General features: G+C 46.5%; 1 protein-coding gene across 6 annotated transcripts in view; it reads left to right on the top strand.

Annotated features, from left to right (window-relative positions):
• Fat3 (FAT atypical cadherin 3) overlaps positions 1–22,342 on the top strand; it is a 576,218-nt gene that overhangs the window by 520,016 nt on the left and 33,860 nt on the right. For all 6 annotated transcript variants that reach the window (XM_040735214.1, XM_040735213.1, XM_040735217.1 and 3 more), the window contains 4 exons: positions 809–952; positions 4,061–4,258; positions 6,822–7,620; positions 21,596–21,730. In XM_040735214.1, the coding sequence (XP_040591148.1) occupies positions 809–952; positions 4,061–4,258; positions 6,822–7,620; positions 21,596–21,730 (1,276 nt within the window). The remainder of the gene's footprint in view (positions 1–808; positions 953–4,060; positions 4,259–6,821; positions 7,621–21,595; positions 21,731–22,342) is intronic.

Raw genomic sequence — 22,342 nt, 5'->3', positions numbered from 1 at the left:
CTGGACTCATGGGTGCAGGCTCCATATGAGCAGCAAGGAAATTCAGGTAGATACTTGGGTTAGATATCTGAAAGAATTTTCTACTGATACTAGCTTTGGCAGATGTTGGAGACCTTGGAGAAAAAGACAAATGTGTCCCTTTCTGCATAGTTTGAACTTCAGTCCTTCATGAGTCAGAGAAAGAAGAACCCTTCAGCCCAGGATACTGATCTCTGATTTCATTAGCAACTTCAGCCCTATGTGAGCTTCTCAGAAAAGATCACTTGAAGACACCCAGGAAAAGAATGATCCAGAAAATCCCTTTGTTCAAGATTGAGCTAACTCTAAATACTGCCATTCTCTACTGAAACATGTTTTCAAAGAAAATTAAATACAGAAATGAATCACACAGCAATATTAAAACACAAATTGAATCTTGTAGGTTACACAGCCCTCTAGCCCAGGAATACTAAAAATCAGCAGTGTGGGTCAGTGATGACAGCTGTCCTGAACAAGGGCTGGGGCAGAGCCTCAAAGGGACTGGCTCCTCCTCTCAGGAAGAGCTAGAAATATCAGGATACAGTTTTGGTTGACACAACTAGCTGGAGTGTGATATTGTATCCTAGTGGGCAGACGCTGGGACAACTCTAAACACCCTGAAATGATAGGCCAGCCCCCAACAAAGGAAGAGCTAGCATCAAATGTTGATGGTGCCAAGGTCTACAGGATATGCATAAAGGCAGCACAGCCAGATAATCCCAGTTGTCTGAGCATGTGCAGAAGGGAGGGCGTCCTGCAGTTCCTTATTACCATTTCTATGCCTGGCCAGGTGTCGGGATACTCCCTGCTCATCCAAGCAGTAGACAGTGGCATTCCCGCAATGTCCTCAACTACAACTCTCAACATTGATATTTCTGATGTGAATGACAACAGCCCAGTGTTTACACCCGCCAACTATACTGCTGTGATTCAGGTAAGCCAGTGTTGCCAGGCAGGTCCTACCTGTGTGGCTCAGCCTCCTCCCTCTGCTCTGGTGTGTTGACTTGGGGTGTCTGTGCAAAATAAAGTAGGAGACTCTAGCAGCTGGTGTTTACCGCTGACAGTTTCAGAGACAGAAAAGATCAAGATCAAGGCTTCCCCAGATCTTGTATCCATCAGGGGCTCCTATTCTGGTCATAATGGTGACTGCTAGCTGTGTCCTTACTTGGCAGAAAAGACAAACATGTTCCTTCAAGATTTTTTTTTTTATGAGGACACTAGTGCCTCAAAAGACTTGTCTTTTAGTACTATTGCATTGGGACCTAGTTACAACCTGTGGGTTATTAGTATCCAATATCAATTGGTGGTCTCTTCCTAAGGAAGGTATGGTAACACTCTGTTTTTCCACCTCAACTGTTGAGGAGAGTTATTGACTACTGTTTCTTCTAAGCATTAGGAACATGTACACAGCCTGGCCCCATCACTACGTGTCACAGAGGATGGCAGACTGACACACATTCTCCCACCCCCCAAGCACGCACACACCTAACTGCTGAAAGAGTTGTCCTCTCAAGATCATGCATCTGGAACGTGGTCAGGATTCGAACGTGAATCTATCATGTAGACATACTACGAATAATCTTTCTACAGTGACAGGCTGTCTTTAAGATACCTGTGGTCTTCTGAATGGGAGAGAGATCAATATGAACCAGCCCAGGACTTCAAGATAGAGCAGCCACTCCTTAAATTTGCCTTCCACAGACAATTTGTTTAGTACTTTAAATCCCCCTTCCTTAAAGTCAGGCTGCAGGACAGAGTAGCTTACAGCTGGCGTTCTGCTTCCAGGGAACAACAGACTTCTCCATTAGCTTATTATCCAGCAGTTAGCTGTGAGCAGAGTACCCCAGTCTCGTTTCTGGAAGGCCAGGTCAGGAAGATGTGCAGACCCAGACTTGTGAGTGCAGAAGAATTGGAGACACAGCTAGTGATACTCATGCCTTAGGGGTCCATGGGAGTTCTGGAGAAGCAGCTCTCACTTGACTGGCGTTGGTGTCACAGCGGCTCTCAAGGTCTCCCAGTGGCTTTGTAAAGAAGTGAGATGACAGTGGTGGGGTCTCTAGAGAGCCCTTTGGGAGAAGACGGAAGACCTTGAGTGTAGGCATCCATCAGTAGCCTCCTTCACCCCAGTGACACAGAGCTGTCTGGTAATCAGGCTGAGATGCTCGAGAGGCAAAGGCTACCACCGTCTGCTCATCCCTGGTCCCTTGTCAGTGCAATCTTATCCCTTCCTGGGGAGACTCTGATTTGCCTCGCGTCTGCTGCTGCCAGCAGCCACACATGTGACCACTCTCCGCTTTCATCCTCTTAGATCTCTGTGGCTGTGGCCTACAGGGGCACTCTCTGCCTCCCCCCCCTTCCTCCCCCCCCCTCCCGCACCCTCCTCAAACAAAATACACTTTGCCTTCTCAACATTCTGTTTACGACACACATCCATCAGCGGGACAGACAGCTTCAGATGCGGAAGTCAGCCAGGAGAGCACCTGGCCGGGACCCCCCTCCCCCTGCAGGCTGGGCCTGGCTGTAATTTCACACCTTTCCTTCTTAGACAGTGACCTCAAGGACACACATTCTCTCACTCTTCCTGTTTCTTCTGTGGAGGAAATGGCCTTCAGAGAGTGAGCAAACAAATCAATAAATCTTCTGTTTTGTTTGGTGCTGAGTATGTTGTCTGTGTAAAGCAGTAAATCTTCTCTGGGATGACATGGTCCCACGCTGGGCTCCAAAGAGAGGCAGCGCCTGGAGCCTGGTGACCAAGCAGGCAGAGATGGGGCAGGATAGAAACCTCTGAGCTTCTCTCCCAGTGCCCGTTTCAATCCCAGGATAGCGGGCTTATTCCAGCACGTGGTTATCTTTTTCTTTGTTTCTTTTTTCATTTCTCTCTCCTTTTTAACTTCAAATTTTTGTTATTTAAATCTCAACACAGGGTCCCACTATGTAGTTCTGGCTTGTCTATAACTCATTCTGTATTCTAGGCTGGACTCAAACTCACGACAATCCTCCTTCCTCTGCCACCCAACTGCTAGAAATACAGATGTGAGCCACCAGGCCCAACAACACATGGTTATCATGAACTAATTCAGCATAAGAACCTTGGGCTCAGCCAGCACCATGTATCATGTTCCTCATCTCTTGGAACCCAAATAGACTTAATCCTTAAGCTGGTGTCATCAGCAGGCTAACTAATGAAACTGACATCAGCCCAGACAATGATAAGACCGAAGTCTAACACTGTGTGTCAAGGAGACCGATATTGACCTCAGCTACTAAGAACTTCATCTGGTGCTTTCCAAGTGAAGAAGTTAAACTTTGACCCCAGAAGAAGGCATGGCTCATCTTCATGTTTCTATTTTGAGCTCAAGTTTCCAAAATGGTTGCTGAAAATGAAGACTCAGTCACTCCTCATTTTCAAATGATAAATGTGCTATCTACTTTCTTTACCCTAGAGAAACATGGAACAACCATGTTGTGGGGTGGGTTGCAAGAATCCATTTGGTTTCATATGTTGACTGGAAAGTTTCCTACATGTCTCCCCAAAATGTGTCTGATGTGACACCGTGTTACAGTGTTGAACCTCCACATAATCACAATACCACATAATCATGTTGGAACAGTGTGAGGATACACATTTCCATCCCAACGGAGTGACGCTTTCCAGCCTTGGGTGGATTTCCAAGGTCATCACCAAGGCTGGGCAGAATGTTACTCACAGAGCCCTGTAGATAGTTCTAAGAGTGATGGACAGGTAGGACCTGGCTGAATCTTTAGAACCTAGGAGCCTCATTGGCCAAAGGCCTGTGTTGTCATCTGCAGAGATTATCATCTCCTGGCACAGCGGTGAGGAGGACACTAGCTATGGAAAGAAGGATGCTTGCAACCCTAGCCTGTTATCAGATGGCATAATAAGCACCATGGGGGATTCCTTATGGCAAAAGCCTGGTGTTCTAGCTTGGCACTCCCATCCAATAATCATGTTTTCTGTTTTGTTTTTAATGTGGTGATAAGTGTAATTTTAACTTCCTTTTTGCAACGCTCCTTTATACAGGAAAATAAGCCGGTGGGTACCAGCATCTTACAGCTTGTGGTGACAGACAGAGACTCCTTTCACAATGGGCCTCCCTTCTCCTTCTCTATCTTGTCGGGAAATGAAGATGAGGAGTTCGTGCTGGACTCCCAGGGGGTCCTGAGGTCAGCGGTGGTCTTCCGGCACATGGGGTCCCCAGAATACCTGCTGTGCATACAGGTACAACTCTGCTGGCTGTCCGCACCGGGTGCGGCTTTCTCTCCGTTCTGTCCCTCTGCCCCTCGGTTGTTTCTCTGTTGCTCACTAAGTCAACGCGGCTCATGGGAGTGAAGGAAGGTTCCTCTTCTAATCCCGAACTCAGTTTCCTTAGACAGAGTCTGTGTGTAAATCAGAACAAGAAGGAAGAGCACGGCGCTGCTCAGCATGGCTGCTTCTGGAGGTTTGCTCCTCGCAGACAGTTAGAGGCCTGAGCAGTCCTGTAAAAAGTCCCGGGTTCTAACTGCCTCTTGCCCATGCTTCTGGTGTTGCTAAGTAGTGTCTGCCACTCGGTGCTGAGGGAGGGTGTCAGTCACTGTCACAGACCACTCGGCCGTGCCACGACCTCTGATGGGTATTACTTCCCCAGTGAGGCAGGAGAGAACCACAGACTCAGTATCCCAGTCCCTAAAGTGCAATGACCTGTGTTGCAAAAAAAAAAAAAATGCACAAAAAGGCAAAAACGGCAGGTGTGCGAAGGTCACCAAAAAGAGCCGTCGCTGATCAGGCGCGTGCGTGCAGGTCCTGCCTGTGACTTCGCCTATCCCGAGATTTGGATCCCAGACATAAGACTGAACGATGCTTCCACCCACCGTTTGCCACAGAGACCTGTCTGGCCATTTTGAAGGGTGGCTATGGTGGCACAGAGATTAAAGAAACCGTTCGTTCTCTTCCATTCCGAGGCCAATTAGTAACTACCGGCTCTAAGCCCATATGTGAACTCTCCAGTTGAGACCCTTTGTCCCACCATTTAAAGACTGTCATATCACAGAGCACAGACTCTGGGGACAAGGAGAGTTTTCAGTGTCTTCTCGCAGCCCAGCACAGAACCTCACACACCACATCTCCCACAGCAAGCCCGCTGACTTCCCCACGGTAAACACCCGTAGGGCCCTTTGCTTCCTCCAAGGGACCTTGTTACTTTATCCTCTTGCCCAACATCCCAACTCTCTCTGGGTCATTCCTCTGGCTTCATGTCCTTCCAGTCCAACTCTGCACCCATCCCTGGTTAGTTCTTCCCCTTTATGTCCTAAGAGACAAGCAGATGAAAATCCCCTGTCCAGTTCCTCTCACTGGCAAGCTTTAGAAATAAAGTTTTATGAGGACGCAGCCGCACCTATTCTTCTGCTCTTGTGGCTGTCCCTGGCTGTAAAGACAGAGCTGGGTGTTGATGACACAGATCACATAACTCACACATCCTACAGTGCTAGTCATCCAGTGCTGACAGAGAGTGCTTGCCAACTAAGCTAAAACTGTCCGTGGCTGGCATGGCTTGCAAGCCTGGGCTCTCAGCCTCAGGTCTTCAGGATTTTGAATGCCAGGGTCCTTAGGTACGCATCATTTCCCCATCAATCTCTGGCACAGACTCACTGTCCCGCCACCTTCTGTCCGGTGACGTCATGCCTTCCCGATACTGTTCTGTCCTCTTGCATCTGGGTGGGCAACCTCTGGCAGACCTATGAAATTCAAACTCATCAATGTCCTTTGAGGTATCCACAGTTTGACTACCAAACTTCCTTCCACCTTCACATAGCCAAATAAACAGATAATGGTGGTAATAATGCAAAAGCGACAGCCTTATGCATGACTGTATGCTAAATATTTGCATGGGTGATGCCTGTACTTTGTAATATCTTTTACTTCCCACAAGAAACCCAGGGCTGATATCACTGTTATATTCATGTCAAAGATGCAAAGTTTGAAGCTCAGAGAAGTCAAGTAACTTACTCAAACCACAAACAAAACGTGTAGAAAGCTATGATTCAAAGCCTGTGTGGTACCCAGGGCTTGGCTTTCTGTCGCCAACTACATTTGAGGGCATATTTCCTCTGGTGTAGCTCTGTCTGCAGGACCACTGGTTCCCTGAGGATCTGACTCATGGGGACCTGCCTTTATTCTGAAGCATGACACCATTGACCCCGCTACCATGCATGACAGGTGCTCATTAAAGATCTGTTGTTTCCGTGGCTGTTTTCATCAGTTTCCCTGTTAAGAGAAAAGGGGGATTTCGAGCTGCGCATTTCCACTTTGATGTGTCATCTTTTGTATTCCAAATCTTACTATGATGTAATTCTCATCTAAGTAATGGCATATCTTCTCTGTGCCCAAGGTGTCACCTGGTCCAGCCAAAGGGAAAGAGCCCAACAGAAAACAAAGATGCATTCTCCAAGCGAGAACATCATTTATGTGATGTTTTTATGTTTTCTGTCCAAAATGAGAATAAGGCAAGTCTTATGCGAGCATGTTGGGTCTTGTATCACTCCTGCCCATCATCCCTAACTCAGCCCCAGTGGCTTTATTGTGTTGACACATTTTATTGCCCATAACACAGCACACAGACAATGACTGAATGTGACAAACCACTCCTCCACTTAAGCAGCCGCCCTCAGCATTTCTCAGAATAATGACAAGGGATGCAGGAAGAAGCGAACCTGTTAGAGGATCCAGATAACTAACTGCTGTGATGTCTCAGGGTGATGTCATAATCACTATTCTTAACTCTTTGTCCTCCTCTTGACATCTCCAGGCAAAAGACTCAGGAAAACCGCAGCAAGTTTCTCAGACCTACATCCGCGTGCGGGTCATTGAGGAAAGCACCCACAAGCCCACAGCCATCCCCCTGGAAATTTTCATTGTCACCATGGAGGATGACTTTCCAGGTGGGGTCATTGGAAAGATCCATGCCACAGACCAGGACATGTATGATGTGCTTACGTTTGCCCTGAAGTCAGAGCAGAAGAGCTTGTTCAAAGTGAATAGTCACGATGGCAAAATCATAGCACTCGGAGGGCTGGACAGTGGGAAGTATGTCCTGAATGTCTCCGTGAGTGACGGCCGCTTCCAAGTGCCCATCGATGTCGTTGTGCACGTGGAGCAGCTGGTGCACGAGATGTTGCAAAACACTGTCACCATCCGCTTTGAGAATGTGTCCCCCGAGGACTTCGTGGGGCTGCACATGCACGGGTTCCGGCGCATCCTGCGGAACGCGGTCCTCACCCAGAAGCAGGACAGCCTGCACATTATCAGCATCCAGCCTGTGGTGGGCACCAACCAGCTGGACATGCTGTTTGCTGTGGAGATGCACAGCAGCGAGTTCTACAAGCCGGCCTACCTGATCCAGAAGCTGTCCAACGCCAGGAGGCACCTGGAGAATGTCATGCACATAGCAGCCATCCTGGAGAAGAACTGCTCGGGTCTGGACTGTCAGGAGCAGCACTGTGAGCAGGGCTTGTCGCTGGACTCCCACGCACTCATGACCTACAGCACAGCCCGCATCAGCTTCGTGTGTCCGCGTTTCTATAGGAACGTGCGCTGCATCTGTAACGGTAGGTTCAGCTAAATGGCTCTTCTCCCGTACTGGTTACTTTTCCTCATTGCTGTTACGAAATACCTGGTAAAGGCCCTTAAGGAGGAGTCTATTTTGTGTCACAGTTTGAGAGAGCCGGCTGGCACTGTAGGGAAGTCACAGCAGCAGGAGACTGATGCAGCTGGGAGTGGGGAATACTGGGGCTCCCTTCTCTTAACCTTTTTTCATTCAGTTCAGGACCCCTCCCCAGGGGTGATGCTGACCACACTCACAGTGGGTCTTCTTGGATCAATCAAACCTTTCTGAAACACCTTTGTAGATAAACCCATGGGTCTTTCCGTGGTGGCTTTAAATCTAGTCAAGCTGACAGTGAAGATGAGTCATCACCCCCCAACTCTGAGAATTTAGAGGTGGACGAAAACGCCACTCTGCAGTAAACTGCTCATTCAAACAGTAGTTCTCACTTGCCCAACATCTGGGATAGATGCTAGGGCTGCAAAAGAAACAAGAAACTGCAAAAGCTGGCCCCATAGCCGTGGAGCTACAGCTTAGTGTGGGAGTGATGGCCACTTCCAAGTGCCCGTGGATGTCATTGTGTGTGTCAGTTCATGAAATGCTGCAACCCTCTGCTGACACCTACCTCGACCTCACTGTTGGTGTATAAACCCCCTGCAGCAGGCCCAGTGAGGGGCAGAAGCCTGTAGGCAGAGATAAACTCAGGTGGAGAGCAGTGGAGGGCTTGCTTGCCTGAGGGAAGTTTAAAGGATGAGAGAGGAACCCACCCCAAAGAGAATGAAAGCACTTCCCTCTCTGGAAGGAAGTGGCAGCCATGACAAATGAGACCAGAGAGGGCCATGTGCACCCTCAGCCATTAGCTAGGATGAAGAATTAGAGAGGACCCCGAGGCAGCAGGGGCCATCCACTGATTAGAGGGGAAGTGACGGCGCGGGATATGTGGGGTACGTCCTTTACAAAGGGTGCAAAGCCGGGGAGGGGGGCTAGAGGGCGCTGCTGGCAATGCGTTAGGAAGCTGTAGCACAGGTTAACAGCAGCACCATTTGCCTCCCAGATAAACAGCCAGATGTCTGAGAGCTCGGTCAAGGGGCAGGCTAGCCTCCGAGCTACACAGACTAAGCTTCCTGCTTGTCATTGAACCTTGACCTTGGCTGGGCAAAGGTCGGAGTTGTACAGTCACAAGCCCTCAATAATCAGTGAGAAGAATTGTTCTCTCTTGCCCTTTCCCTGTCTTTGACTTGGGAGTCATAAATTTTCAGCCTTCCTCTGAAACAGCCGTCCTGGAGTTGCTCTTTCCAGTATGAACTTGGTCCACGGGGACTACGGCCTGAAGAGAAGCCGTTTATAAAGCATCCCTGTGGATAGCTGGGGACAGGCAGCAACTCGGGTCTCTTTAAGCACAATTGTGGTTTCAGTTTGGAGGAAACACTCATCAAAGGGAGAGTTAGAGGCCTCAACTCCCTGCAGGAGCCATTCTGACAGCCTCAGAGCTTCCTAGAAAAGTGGACACTTGCCCTCTGGAATGAGTGACTTTGGTTTATATTTTTCATCCGGTAGATGCAGTGATGGCCAGACCTGTAACATATGTGCTTCAGCTGCAAAGTAAGTCAGCACGAGCATGCTAGGGGAAATGCATTTCTGGCAGATGCCACCACCATGCACAATTTATGAGTGCCAGCTGTCCAGGCCTTGTCTAGATGTCCTTTGCAGACAAGCTGATTTATGCACCAAAGCTATGCTAGAGAAGCCATGATTCACAGCAGGGTTCAGAAGGAGTTCAGGACAAGACAGGGAAAACTCTGCAGGGAAACCGCAGCGACACATCCATCCTCGGACCCTGAGAACTCAGGGAAAAGCAAAATGCTTTGAGGCAGCAATGTGCTAGACAGTGGAGACTCCAAACGAAAATCACACAGCCTCCTTCAGAGCCAGTGATGCTGAGGCCGGCTCCCAAGCACCTGCTGCTGGAAAGAAGTTCAGGAATATAAAGCAAGCATCCCTCCTGTGACTGAGGGAAGCCCTGTGTGATATGTGTCCGCAGAGACCAAACATGGGGGCTCTTCAGATATAAATATGAGTTAAAGCAATGGAGATTAGCCAGCTTAGCAAAGTACCTTTATAGGAAAGATATAGCAATTGATTGATTGATTGTTTTAAGGCAATGGACTTGCTCTGTGGTTTATATATTATTTTGGTATTCTAAATGCAATGTTTCAAGGTGATGTCTCCACCCAAGACCCCTATTGTCCTCTTAAATCTTACTACTCTCAGTACACCAGGAATGCTATTGGTTTTGTGACTCTGCCCCTTGGGTGGGTAAGAGAAGGCTTTCTGAGTGCTCACTAAGCCTTTCTCTTGTGAGAGTAGGCTTGGTCAGGACAGCCCTCAGCTCTAAGTCAGTCTTAAAATGAATCGGAAAAGAAGAATTCTAAAATGGAGTAGTAAATAGAGATAAAAATATCTGGCTTAGTAGATAATTCAAGGATAACCTCCAACAAGAGAGCATGTGTCTTGGCCAAGACCGCAGTGTGATCTCACACTGGTTAGACACAGATCAGAGACTGTTTCTTCAAGACCTGTGTGTAAAAGGCTTGGTTTCCAGCTGATGGAATTTTTTAAAAGTGTGTGTGTGTGTGTGTGTGTGTGTGTGTGTGTGTGTGTGTGTATGAGTGTGAAGGTCAGATGCCAGGCATCTTTCTTATTCTCTCTGCACTTTATATACTGAGGCGGGGTCTTTTGCTGACTCTAGAGCTTGCCACCTTGACTAACTTACCTAGCAAGCGTGACCCTGGTATTCCCCGTCTCTGAAGTCTGTGCTCTGGGATCTTATGTATGTTTGGGGGAATGTGAACTCAGCATTCGGGCCCTCATGTTTACATAGAAAGTGCTTCCTCTGTCCTACCACCTCAGTCCCTACTGTTGTGCTTTGAGGAGGTGACTGGAACATGCTGCTTCTAAAATCTTCATAGTTGAATAATCTGTTAGTGGTGGCTCTGACAGATGGAAGGTCACTGGGGCATACCTGTGAAGGTCACCGGCATACCTGTGAAGAGAATGCCTTGTCCTTGATTCTTTTCTGTGTCTTGCTGATTCCTGGCTGCCTGGAGGTAAGCAACTCCGCTCCACCACTCTCTTAAGACCACGATGCTCTCTCTTTTACCTCAAGCAGTGGGGAAACTCACAGTGGATCAAAACATTTGAAACCACGAGCCAAACCAAACATTTCATTTGCAGCTTGGTTTGCTCACATATTTTGTCTCAGTGACAAAAAAAAGAAGTAACACATCTCCATCATAATAGCAATTACCTTTCTTTTTATACAAATCAGCTTCTCATCGGCATATGCTCCACAAGCGGTCTCAATTACTCTGTTTCCTAGTAGAGTGGTCAGTGTGATCCCAGGAAGATAGACAGTGTCTCAGACACAGTTTGCAACAGGCTTGCTGTGGGTGCCATGCCTCATACTCAGGCATGGACAGTAGGCCAGGAGTCTATCGACACGTGTGCCTCTACTGCTGATGAGGAGGAAGCCAGACATGGAGGAACATCACAAGTTAAAGAATAAATGCTCCCTCAGGCTCAAGGGGCAAGCTATTGTTCCCCTCACTTCTTCAAAAGTTTCTGTTTAAGTGAAAATATAGTAAAGGAATATAAAAAGTTGGCAGGTGCTAACTTTTGAGGCATCTTTTCACTTATTAAAAATGAAGGATCACAGATATTCCTCTCCCCAACACGAACACACACACACACACACACACACACACACACACACACACCCTTGCTCTAACTCACACACTACTGTGGCTGTTCTTCTGTTTATCCTGGGAGACTGACAGATTCATTAAATGGTCTTTCCCACCACTTGGTGGAATAATTAGCATGATAAATGAATGTAGTGATCATTCGGGGCTACAGAGTGATGTTTATACAGGGCTGGCCTCAGTACTCCACCCCCTCCCAACTTCCAGCTCATCTTTTTCTCATGCAGATTTTTGGGTCCAATTATCATCATTAGCATCTTGAACCAAAATGCTGAGTTGTGCTAACAAGTGAAACCCAATGTGAATTTTACTGCCAAATAAGCTCATTATATCCCAGCCACCATGAAACAGCTCCTTTGAACAGAGCTAGAGAGATGCAGAGTTCTGATGTCCTGAGATGACTCCATGGAAGCGTCAAGTAGTCAATGAGCATTGGCATGCCAGTCAGGGAGTCTGACATCAAGTTAAATAGGGAGTGATAGATGTCATGGGCCTCCCATGGGTAAGCAAAAGGAAGGGCGTCAAAACAACGCGCTGGGCTATGCTGATTATCCTCTTTCTAAATTTTTCAGTAGCTGCTCAAAAATTACGAAATAGAAATACATCAAAAAGGACGTGCTGTCTAGAACAGGCTCCCAAGGTGACCATCAGCATTTTAAAGTCAATGTGTTTACAGGAGCTGTGGCAGAAGCACAGTCATAGTTATTCAAATAAGAAACAGAATGGGACATTTCCATGAGTGGTGCTCCATGATAGACAGAGATGAAGGAGACAGCAGCCCTGCCCTCCACCAGCAAGGGAGGGCACGGCAGCTTTGCAGAGCAGCACCTGGGCGCTAGAAGTGACGGCTTCAGCTGTGGTGGAGATGGGCAGCCTGAGGAGTTCCCTTATCTCGTCTCCTGTTGGATAACGCCTGAAATAGACATTTAAGCAAAGAAATGAATTCAGAAAGAGCGATTGTGAGTGTAGAGGTGGAGCTTGTGAAGGATTTGACGAGATCTTAAGCTAAGGGACACAAGGAGAAAGTGAGACCCGGAAGCCTAGGTGCTGGCTTTGCAAAGGACAATCACAGTTCATTATCTTTTTCACAGTGATCCATAGTAATTGAATGTTTTTGAAGTTATTGCAGTTGAAAGATTGCTTAAGGAATTTAAACAAGATCACAAGGTGATTCTTAAGGTTTATTGCATAGGACTATAGTTGAAGAGATAAAACCCGGGATGCCAAGGATGCAGGAAGTTGGGCATCCTGATCCACCATCAACAGAGCCAGTCTACTTGTCTGTGACAATCTCAATAAATATCCAGAAGAGGGGGAGGCCCTCTAGAGGCCATAGGCACTCAGACAGACCTTAAGCTAAGTTAATTATTTCAATATTCTTAGTAGGAATATTGTCTCTATGCTGGCAGTCTTTACAGTGACTATTACTTGTACCAGAATTCTTGATTTTTACCTGGCAAGAGGCCTTAACCAGACAGTGGGAGATGAGGGTTTCCTTTTTCCTCCAAGTTCCTTATAATTCTCCTGTCTTTCTATCCTGCCTCACTGGGACCTGAGTGGGGCCTGGCAGAATGCCTAGAATTAGACAGGTGGCCACAGGGGAGGGTTCCAAATGAAGAGTGTGAGAGCCAAGGCATGGAAAAAGAAGTGTACAGTTCAACCACAGATCGAAGCGGGAGTGGACGAACAATTAATATTTGTTGCTCCAGGACCAGTTTCCAATTCTGTCTCTAGAATTACGTTGAACACGTGTGACCCTATAAAGGACCTATCATCATCTTTCTTCAAAAACTAAAGAAACTGAGACTAGGAAACATCTATTGACAGGCTCACAGCTGAGAGCTCATAAATGTTTGCTGGACAAAGATTCATATCTGGCCGTCTTACTGGAAGCAGCTGTTAGTACAGTACTTTGCTACCTCTGTGTAACTAGAGAATGAGCTTGGAGGCCACCCAGCCCAACCTCTCCACACTGCAGGTAGCCTGCTTTATCCCTCGTATGGAAATTCAGCTAAGCTTTAAGCACCAGCCCAGGGGCTCTCCAGATGACTGTACACCACTGTGTACCACTCTTTTAGTCCTTGATATAAACAACTGCATGCTACCGAGGGGAAGAAGGGGCCTAATCGGGCCATAGAGGAGCTATAAAGAAGGGAAGGAGATATAGAGAAGGATCAGTTTTAGCTGGAGGAGTCAAAGAAAGACATGGAAAGCAGGGGTTTTTTTGCTGATGGGATTTTGCCAATCAGAGATGTGTGTTGAACAAAGAGATCAATGAAGAGAAAAGCTTTGGGCAGGGTGTGAGGGTGCTTGGAGAAATAGTTGGCACAGTCCTTATCCCCATGAAGCCTAGACAGCATCCTGGTGTCCAGAAGGTAGCAGAGCTGGGCTGGGCTGCATGGGAAGGGGCAAGAACAGTCCTTGGAATGGTTGCTGTAGGCTAGGGAAGGAGAGCCTGTTGGTAGATGGCCATAGTGATGCATTCTAACAACTATAGTAAAAATAAAATGAGGGATCCCGAGGCAGTGTAACACTTGAAACTTGGCTTTGAGCTTTTTTAAAGTAAAAAAGAATTCTGACTTGAGTTTGTTCTTGGGCTAGTTTGTTGGTGCTAATTGTCTGAGGACAAGATGGCTCCAGGGAGGATGTCTTCAATAAAACCAAGGTTGCCCATTAGTAAAATAATATTTAAAAAAATGACTGAGCCAAGCATACTATAGCCTGGGCATGTCTCTGCTTCTTGGAGAGCCATATAGACTGCTTCAAATCTGGATTCTCAGGAGACTGTATCCCATATCTTCTTGCAGCCTGTGAATCAAGAAGGCGTCTCACTGACTTACACAGTATTTACCAGGACAGCATCTCAGCTGGGTCTGGGGCTGGGGATTTAGCGTGAGTTACTGGGTTCTTCAGCATCATGAGGTAGTGACATACACCAAGAAGTGGACTCAGCTGCAAGTGGCAGCTCAGCAGTCGTAACTGGATGCTGCTGGATCAGACAGGTCCCAAGGGGTGTGGGAACACTGCAGCAATGAGGTGAATCGCAAACATGGAAGGGAAAATTGCAAGTCGCCAGGGACCCACCCTTTGCACTGCAGGAAAGCCCCAACTCAGGCGGCTCCCCTGTGTCAGCGCTGGAGAAGGAGACCAGAATTTCCACCTGAGAAGAACTTCAGCAAGTGGAAACGTTCCCCTGGTGTGTGAAGAACACACCACAACTGAGGTAGGGAAGATTGCCAAGAGGAGTCAGGGGAGAAGGAGGAGGAAGGGGAGAGGAAACAGATATGTTTGAGGTGGAATAAGTAGGGGACGCTGTGGAGACACCAGACCTTGAGCAGAGACCCACTTCCCCTTCGGCCTGGGAGTAGGCAGCTGTAAGACATGTTTACTAAAAACAATACAATGCCCGGGGCAATAAGTTCCTGGAAAAGGCCTGGCCACGGAAACCGCCCTGACCTCGACCTTGTCCAAAGACTAACCGTCTCTTCTGACACGCCCAGATCAGTTTTTGGTGTCAGAGCAGAACCAGCTAGGGGAGAGGAGAGAGCAGAAGCTTTTCTGGAGGGTGGCCTTTCTTGGGAAGTTTTTTTGAGCCTTTTTGGGGCCTGCTTAAAGTTTTCTTTACATCGGTAAAGAGCCTCTGTGTTGTCAATCCCCAACACCCTCCGCACGTTCTCGGACAGACTTGACAGGATGCTACCTGAGGAGGACATGGCTGAGGGACTGTGCATGACATAGGTATGGTAGGGTGTGCCTGAGGTGCACATGGCAGAGGCTGTACTTGATACTGCAGAATGTGAGGGGGCCATGTCCAAAGGGGGTATGGTGAGGGATTGTACCTGAGGTGGAGGTGAAGGGTGGTACCTGAGGTGGAGAAGGTCGGGGAGGACTCTACCTACGGTGGGAAAAAGAATGGCTTTGGATTGTGCACAGGGTGGAGAAGGCAAGAGCTAACCATGGATTAGAGAAGGCAGGAGGGCTCTACCTGGGCTGAGGTTGGAAGTGTAGACACATAGCCACACAAGCCCACAAACCTGAAATATAAAAGGCTCCAGGACTAATTTCACACCTCCGGTACACACGGTATTCCATATCACCTCTGTCTGCAAACCTGACTCAAGTCAGGCAGCAGACACAGGTCTCTGCTGTTTGTGTTAGCATCACCACTTTTACCGCCCCTTTCAAAGTTTTCTGTAGATTTCTTTTCTCATGCACTGGCCATTCACTTTTCAGGACACTGCGGAGAATCTTTGTCCTGATTTTCTGAAAGGCGGTCACAGTCCAGAAAAGCTAAGCAGCATGTCCAAGACCACAGAGCAAATAAGTGAAATAACAAGCCAGGTCTTCAACTTGTCCAAAGGGTCAGGGCCCTTGTCTCCCATACTTCATCCTTTCCCTGGGGGACCTGGAAGCAGGAAATGGAGTTTATTCTTCCTGCTTTGTGTTGTGACAGAGGCTCCCTACACTGGCATGGGACAAATGGAGTCATTTGGCTTGATAGAGTGGGAGACGTCTCCCTTCAGGTTCACTCCCCGTTGATAGATGGATGGAGATGCAGAGCCTGCAGATCTATGGCCCCCACTCCCTGAGCTGTCAGGGAGCATGGCACAAGTTCATTAAACCTGGATTATTTAATGATAGTTAATAAGATAAACGTCCTCCCAGAAGCCAACAGGAGTTGACACTGTCATCTCTTAACTGGTACTCAGGAGCTGATGAGGCTCTTTCCGCCACCAGAGAGAGCGTCTTTAAGGCTCTTAACAATAATAGGTGTGCACAGTTGCCTGAGAAGGAATGACATAAACATGGGATTTCTAAAATCAGTTCACCCCTCAGGACCCACACAGGATGCATTCTGTGTACCGAGACTATTTTAGACCTCTGCTGAGAAGAGCATTTATCCCCAGTGTTCCCGAGACACAGACAGGTCCATCAGAGGCCAGAAGCCCATGGCTCATTTCAGAATCAACACTGGAAGCCACGCCCCTCAGACAATGCATGCTTCAGAAAGGACCAGCTTTCTAAGACACTTTTCAGAGAACAAGGAATTGCTGTGTTAGATGTGGAGACTCCTGCTCAGAAAAAAAAAAAAAAGCTGCTTTTCAATGATTCTATACCTCTACGTGGAATAAACTTGTTGAGCTAACCACATCTTGCCAAAGGAGCATACTGAATGTAGACTGGCCTGCAGGTTCTGCTTTGCATTCAGAGCTCCGTAAGCCACCAGAGCAGGAGCCTGTGAGCCAGCTCCCTGACCGGCTGCTGGACTGACTGTTTATTTGTGACTAAGCAGATCCCAGGCTGAAATGAGGGCAAAGGACCGCCCCTGCCCCCCGCCAGGTGCCTCAAACAGACAGAGTTACTTTCCTTATCCAAAAATGCCCCCTTCCCAATGAGGAGCTTATTAAAAGCTCAAAGAAGGAAGGAGTGCTCGAGGTCGCAAGCAGATAGAATGAAGACACGTGTACATCGTTACATACTGAATAGTCATTCACTTTATAATTCACTTGTTCTATTTGTATTACTACTTTTCATACATACACATGCTGCTTTTCCCCAGTGGGGGCTGTATCTAAAACATTCATTAATCGGTCGTTGTGGTTTAATTATATGCACTTCTGTGTATTGCGACACAAAGCCTCAGGAAGAAAAAGAGCGGTGGGCTTGAAATGCAATTTCTGGTAAGTGAATTTGTGCCTTATCTCAGCGTCAGAGATCTGGCGGATCAAGTGAAAAGTCCTGTGCCAATCATCATGATGAGCGTGACCGTGACAGGCCAAACATGAATAAAATGTAGAAATGCCTCAGTGCTGGATTCTCTCTGAAAATCTTTGTATCTTTCCTTAGACACGCTCATAAATGTTTGGTTTTGTTTCTTAAATGTTATTTTTAAATATTATTACAACTTGTGTGGTAATAAATATCATTCCCGTCACATGTCTAAACTTACCTAGCCATCTTTTCTTCTTTGAAGTGGCGGCTTTTCAATCAGAGTTTGGAGAATGTAATGTTTCTTAGAACTGTATCAGTAACATAAAACAGTAACAGATAATGAATGTCATTTCTACAGCGGTATGTCAAAAATGTAGTGAAATATAGAGATGGCATCCCTGAGTGTACTGAAACAGAAAGGTAAAAGGAGTGTAATGGATTGAGAGCTACAGATTTCTACACATAAACTATTGCATGGGGGTCCTCTTGGAAGTTACTGCTAGCTGGAAGGGTCTTCTGAGACAATCAGGATAAACCCCCTTCTTTTTTTTTTATTTTTTATTTTAAATTTTATTTTCCAGTTTAAATTTAGATAAGAATCAAGGTTGCTTCACAAGTCAGTTCCAGGTCCCTCTCCCATTCCCTCCCTTCCTCCCGTGCCCTCCCCCCCCCCCCCCCCCCCCCCGTTATCCTCTCATTTCTCCAGGGAGGGTGAGGCCCTCCATGGGGGTGTCCATAGTGTGTCATTTCATATAGGGCAGGGCCTAGACCCTTTCCCAAGAGTTCTGGGTGAGAGTGCACCTCACATTGTTCTATTGGAATCCAAAGTCCGTGTGTATACTTGGGATGGGTACTGATCTGCTGCCCAAGGCTCAATAGATTCCCTAGGCCTCTTCACTGACACCCAGATTCAGGGGTCTTGATCAGTCCCATGCTGGCTTCCCAGGCTAATGCCTGGGATTCAAGAGTTAACCTTTGTCTGGTCAGCTGTTTCTGGGGGTTAAACCAGCCCAGTCTTAATCCCTTTGATCCTCAGTCCTCCCTCTCTGTTACTGGCTTTCTTGAGTTCAGCTCAGTACTTAACCAAGGGAGTCTGCCTCTTCTTCGATCAGCCACTAAATAAAGTTTCTGTTTCCCAGACTCTCTGGCCATAGGATTGTAGGCTGGCACTCCCCAGATCTATGTCTATAATCCATATATGAGAGAGTACATGCCATGTTTCTCTTTTTGTGACTGGGTTACCTCACTCAGGATGGTTTCTTCTAGTGTCATCCATTTGCCTGCGAATCTCATGATTCCATTATTTTTTCTGCTGAATAGTACTCCATTGTGTAGATGTACCACATTTTCTCTATCCACTCTTCGGGTGAGGGACATCTAGGTTGCTTCCACGTTCTGGCAATTACAAATAAAGCTGCTATGAACATAGTGGAACAGACATCTTTGTTGTATGAATGGGCATCTTTTGGATATATGCCTAAGAGTGGAGTTGCTGGGTCTTGTGGTAGGTTTATTCCCATTTTTCTGAGGAATCTCCACACTGATTTCCAAAGTGGCTGAACCAGTTGGCACTCCCACCAGCAATGGAGGAGTGTCCCCCTTTCACCACATCCTCTCCAGCATAAATTGTCATTGGTGTTTTTGATTTTAGCCATTCTGACAGGGGTGAGATGGTATCTGAGAGTTGTTTTGATTTGCATTTCCCAGATGGCTAAGGATGTTGAGCACTTTCTCAAGTGCCTCTCAGCCATTTTAGACTCCTCTATTGAAAACTCTCTATTTAGTTCTGCAGCCCACTTTTTAATAGGGTCCTTTGGTGTTTTGGAGACTTGCTTCTTGAGTTCTTTGTAAATTTTGGAGATCAACCCTCTGTCAGATGTGGGATTAGTGAATATTTTTTCCCATTCTGTGGGCTGCCTTTTTGTCTTGCTGACTGTGTCCTTTGCCTTACAGAAGCTTCTCAGTTTCAGTAGGTCCCATTTATTAATTGTTGATCTTACTGCCTGTGCTACTGGTGTTATGTTCAGGAAGCTGTCTCCTGTACCAATTCGTTCAAGGGTACCACCCACTTTCTCTTCTAAGAGGTTCAGTGTGGCTGGATTTATGTTGAGGTCTTTGATCCATTTGGACTTAAGTTTTGTGCATGGCGATAGACATGGATCGATCTGCATTCTTCTACATGCCAGTCTCCAATTATGCCAGCACCATTTGTTGAAGATGCTTTCTTTATTCCATTGTATATTTTTAGCTTCTTTGTCAAAGATCAGATGTTCGTACGTGTGTGGATTAATACCCGGGTTTTCAATTCGATTCCATTGGTCTACCTGTCTATTTTTGTGCCAATACCAAGCTGTTTTCAGGACTATAGCTCTATAATAGAGCTTGAGGTCAGGGATGGTGATGCCTCCGGACGTTGCCTTGTTGAACAGGGTTGTTTTGGCTATCCTGGGTCTTTTGTTTTTCCATACAAAATTGATTATTGTTCTTTCAAGGTCTGTGAAGAACTGTGCTGGGATTTTAATGGGGATTGCATTGAATCTGTAGATTGCTTTTGGCAGGATTGCCATTTTTACTACATTGATCCTACCTATCCAAGAGCATGGGAGATCTTTCCATTTTCTGAGGGCTTCTTTAATTTCTTTCTTTAAAGATTCAAAGTTCTTACGATACAGGTCTTTCACTTGTTTGGTTAGCATTACCCCAAGGTATTTTATGTTGTTTGTGGCAATTGTAAAGGGTGATGGATAAACCCCCTTCTTATGAAGAGCTCTGACGTTCTCCCAGGAGACAGCAACCCTGTCTTGGGACATCCCTTGATCCTACATACCTGCCAAAACAGTGATCTGAGGGGTAGAGTGTGTGTGTGTGCGTGCGTGCGTGCGTGTGTGTGTGTGTGTGTGTGTGTGTGTGTGTGTGTGTGTGTGTGTTTCATGTCTGTGGATATTGCTTTCCGTCATCTTTGTGGGCCCTGGCTTATTAACTCGTTGGTCTCAGTTACTTTATTGAATTAATGTTTTTAGTTTTTGTGTTGAATGAATTCAACAAGTTATTATGTGTTGAATAAATATGCCTAAAGCTATTTTAAAGCTGGTCATCAGAACTCTTGAAGTGGTTTGTGAGATGGTCAGACATCAGTTGATATTCTACCAATACTGATAAATATATGAAAAACATGAAGATTTGGGATGGGGGATAAATCTCAAGATACATTTTGAGGCACTGGATCTTATGGAAGCATGGTAGAGTTCATTCTAAATATGCAGTTTAAAATTCGTTCATCTTCTAAGACTGAGAGTCAGATCAGTACCAAGAGTGATTTTTGCAACTGGGCTGTAGCTATGACTAATGGGATTTATCCTGAATTTGCTAGTACTAGCAAGATGCTCCTCTGGGGAAACTATAGCTCCAAAGATGTTTGTAGGTGGTTAGCACCACATTCTTGCTTTCTTCGGGACAAAGAGATGACTATCATGGGACAGCCTTAATGACCAGGGAAGGCATGGTGGAGAGGAGTGTGTTCAAGGACCAGCTCCCACCAACAAAGGGAGCAGCTAAAGTCTGGCGTGTTCCTCCTTCAGTGGGAAAGCACTCCAGTGAGAACACTAACCCACTAAGGAATCGCACTGCATTTGAAGGTTGATTTTAGTTGATTCATTTTTTTCAAGAGTCCTTTGCCACTTAAACTCTTCCAGGTTGAAAAAGTCCTAAATACAGTTCCAATATCCTGGAGCCTGTGGAAAGCACATTTCTTTCAATAGGCAAGCCATACCTGCCTTCACCCTCCTTGTGACCTAATTCACCTGGGCCCTAGTTTGCTTTAATCTTCCTTCAGGGATTTCCCTTCTAAGGGATTAAACTTTCATTACACCAAGCATGACTAGAGCAGTGGAGTGGAAGCCTGACTCAGCCAAGGATACTTCTGCCTCTCTTTTTTTTTTTTTTTTTGATAGCCGTCAGGGTCTCCTTATAGGTAATCAATAAAATACCATGTGGCAGAAAGGATTGGGAAACAAAATGAGCTGTGCTCTCACAATTTACAGCTAGACTTCCATTTAGTAATGTGGACTCACCACCCTTCTCTCTTCCCTCCCACACCACTCCCCCTCCCTTTCTCCCCCCCCCTGAACCAACAGCTAACAATTCTTATAGTCTGCCCTCAAGTTTTTCAGAGTAGTAAGAGCTGCAGAAGACAGATAAGCCCACAGTGCTCACAAGCGACTACTAGGATGCTGGAAACCTTCAGTACCGCCTGGCAGAGTCCTGGTGCGGTGCTCTTTCTTCAGCTGAAATTGGTCCAGTCTGCCATGGAAATGGTGACAGATACGGCAATCTGTGATGGGTACCCAAACCCAGTGTTGACCATTCTGATGCGCATGCTTCTGGGTGACCCCTTTGCAGCTCACTAGAAATCACACACGGCCCAGGCCTTGACAATTTCTTATGATCCATAAATTCGGTGATGAGTCTTTTAGAATCCTGACCATGCTTCTTCTGCCTTTGCCACAGGAGGTGTGTGCCCAGGGTCCAGTGATCCCTGTGTGGAGAAGCCATGTCCGGAGGACATGCAATGTGTGGGTTACGAGGCCAGCAGGAGACCATTTCTCTGCCAGTGTCCACCAGGAAAGCTTGGAGAGTGCTCAGGTACAAGGTGGTATGGACAAGTCAGGGTTGGATCTCCTACTCTTGTAACATTTTCCTTGTGTGAAGGACTCTGCCCAGGTCCTTCCAGAAAACACATGTATGTGCATACAACACTTACTATTGGAATAGCAAATGGCCTGTGTTCACCCTAATGTTTAGTTGAGATGTGTCACAGCCAGTCCGTGCTAATGAGATAGGAAGACAGAGCCTCTTGGGTAAAGTGGAGGCCATATCATGGGTCCACAGTTTTGTTGCATGGCAGATTTGAGTGTGAAGTTATGGAAGACAGAGTGTTGCTTTATGGACAGAGAGCCTCAGAAGGCTGCACAAATCTGTAGCAAAAACGAAACAAAACATAACAACAACAACAACAACAACAAAAACCCAGGCTAACAATAGATAGATCTGAGACAGTCTCTTCAGTTTCCCATAGAATAAGCCCAGCCCTGAACACCAAGTAAGCCAACTCTTCCCTGCTTGAGATGTCCACCTTTGCATCTTAAAGAAGAAATATCAATATTTACATCATTTCATCCAAGTAATCTTCTACTTCTGATCTCCACCCAACTTAACATTTTTAACCACTTATTCCATTTCTTTCCCTTTATTTTC

This window comes from Mesocricetus auratus, unplaced genomic scaffold (assembly GCF_017639785.1).
Source record: "Mesocricetus auratus isolate SY011 unplaced genomic scaffold, BCM_Maur_2.0 Super-Scaffold_100044, whole genome shotgun sequence".
Lineage (NCBI taxonomy): Eukaryota > Metazoa > Chordata > Mammalia > Rodentia > Cricetidae > Mesocricetus > Mesocricetus auratus.
This window is presented reverse-complemented; position numbering and strand designations above follow the sequence as displayed.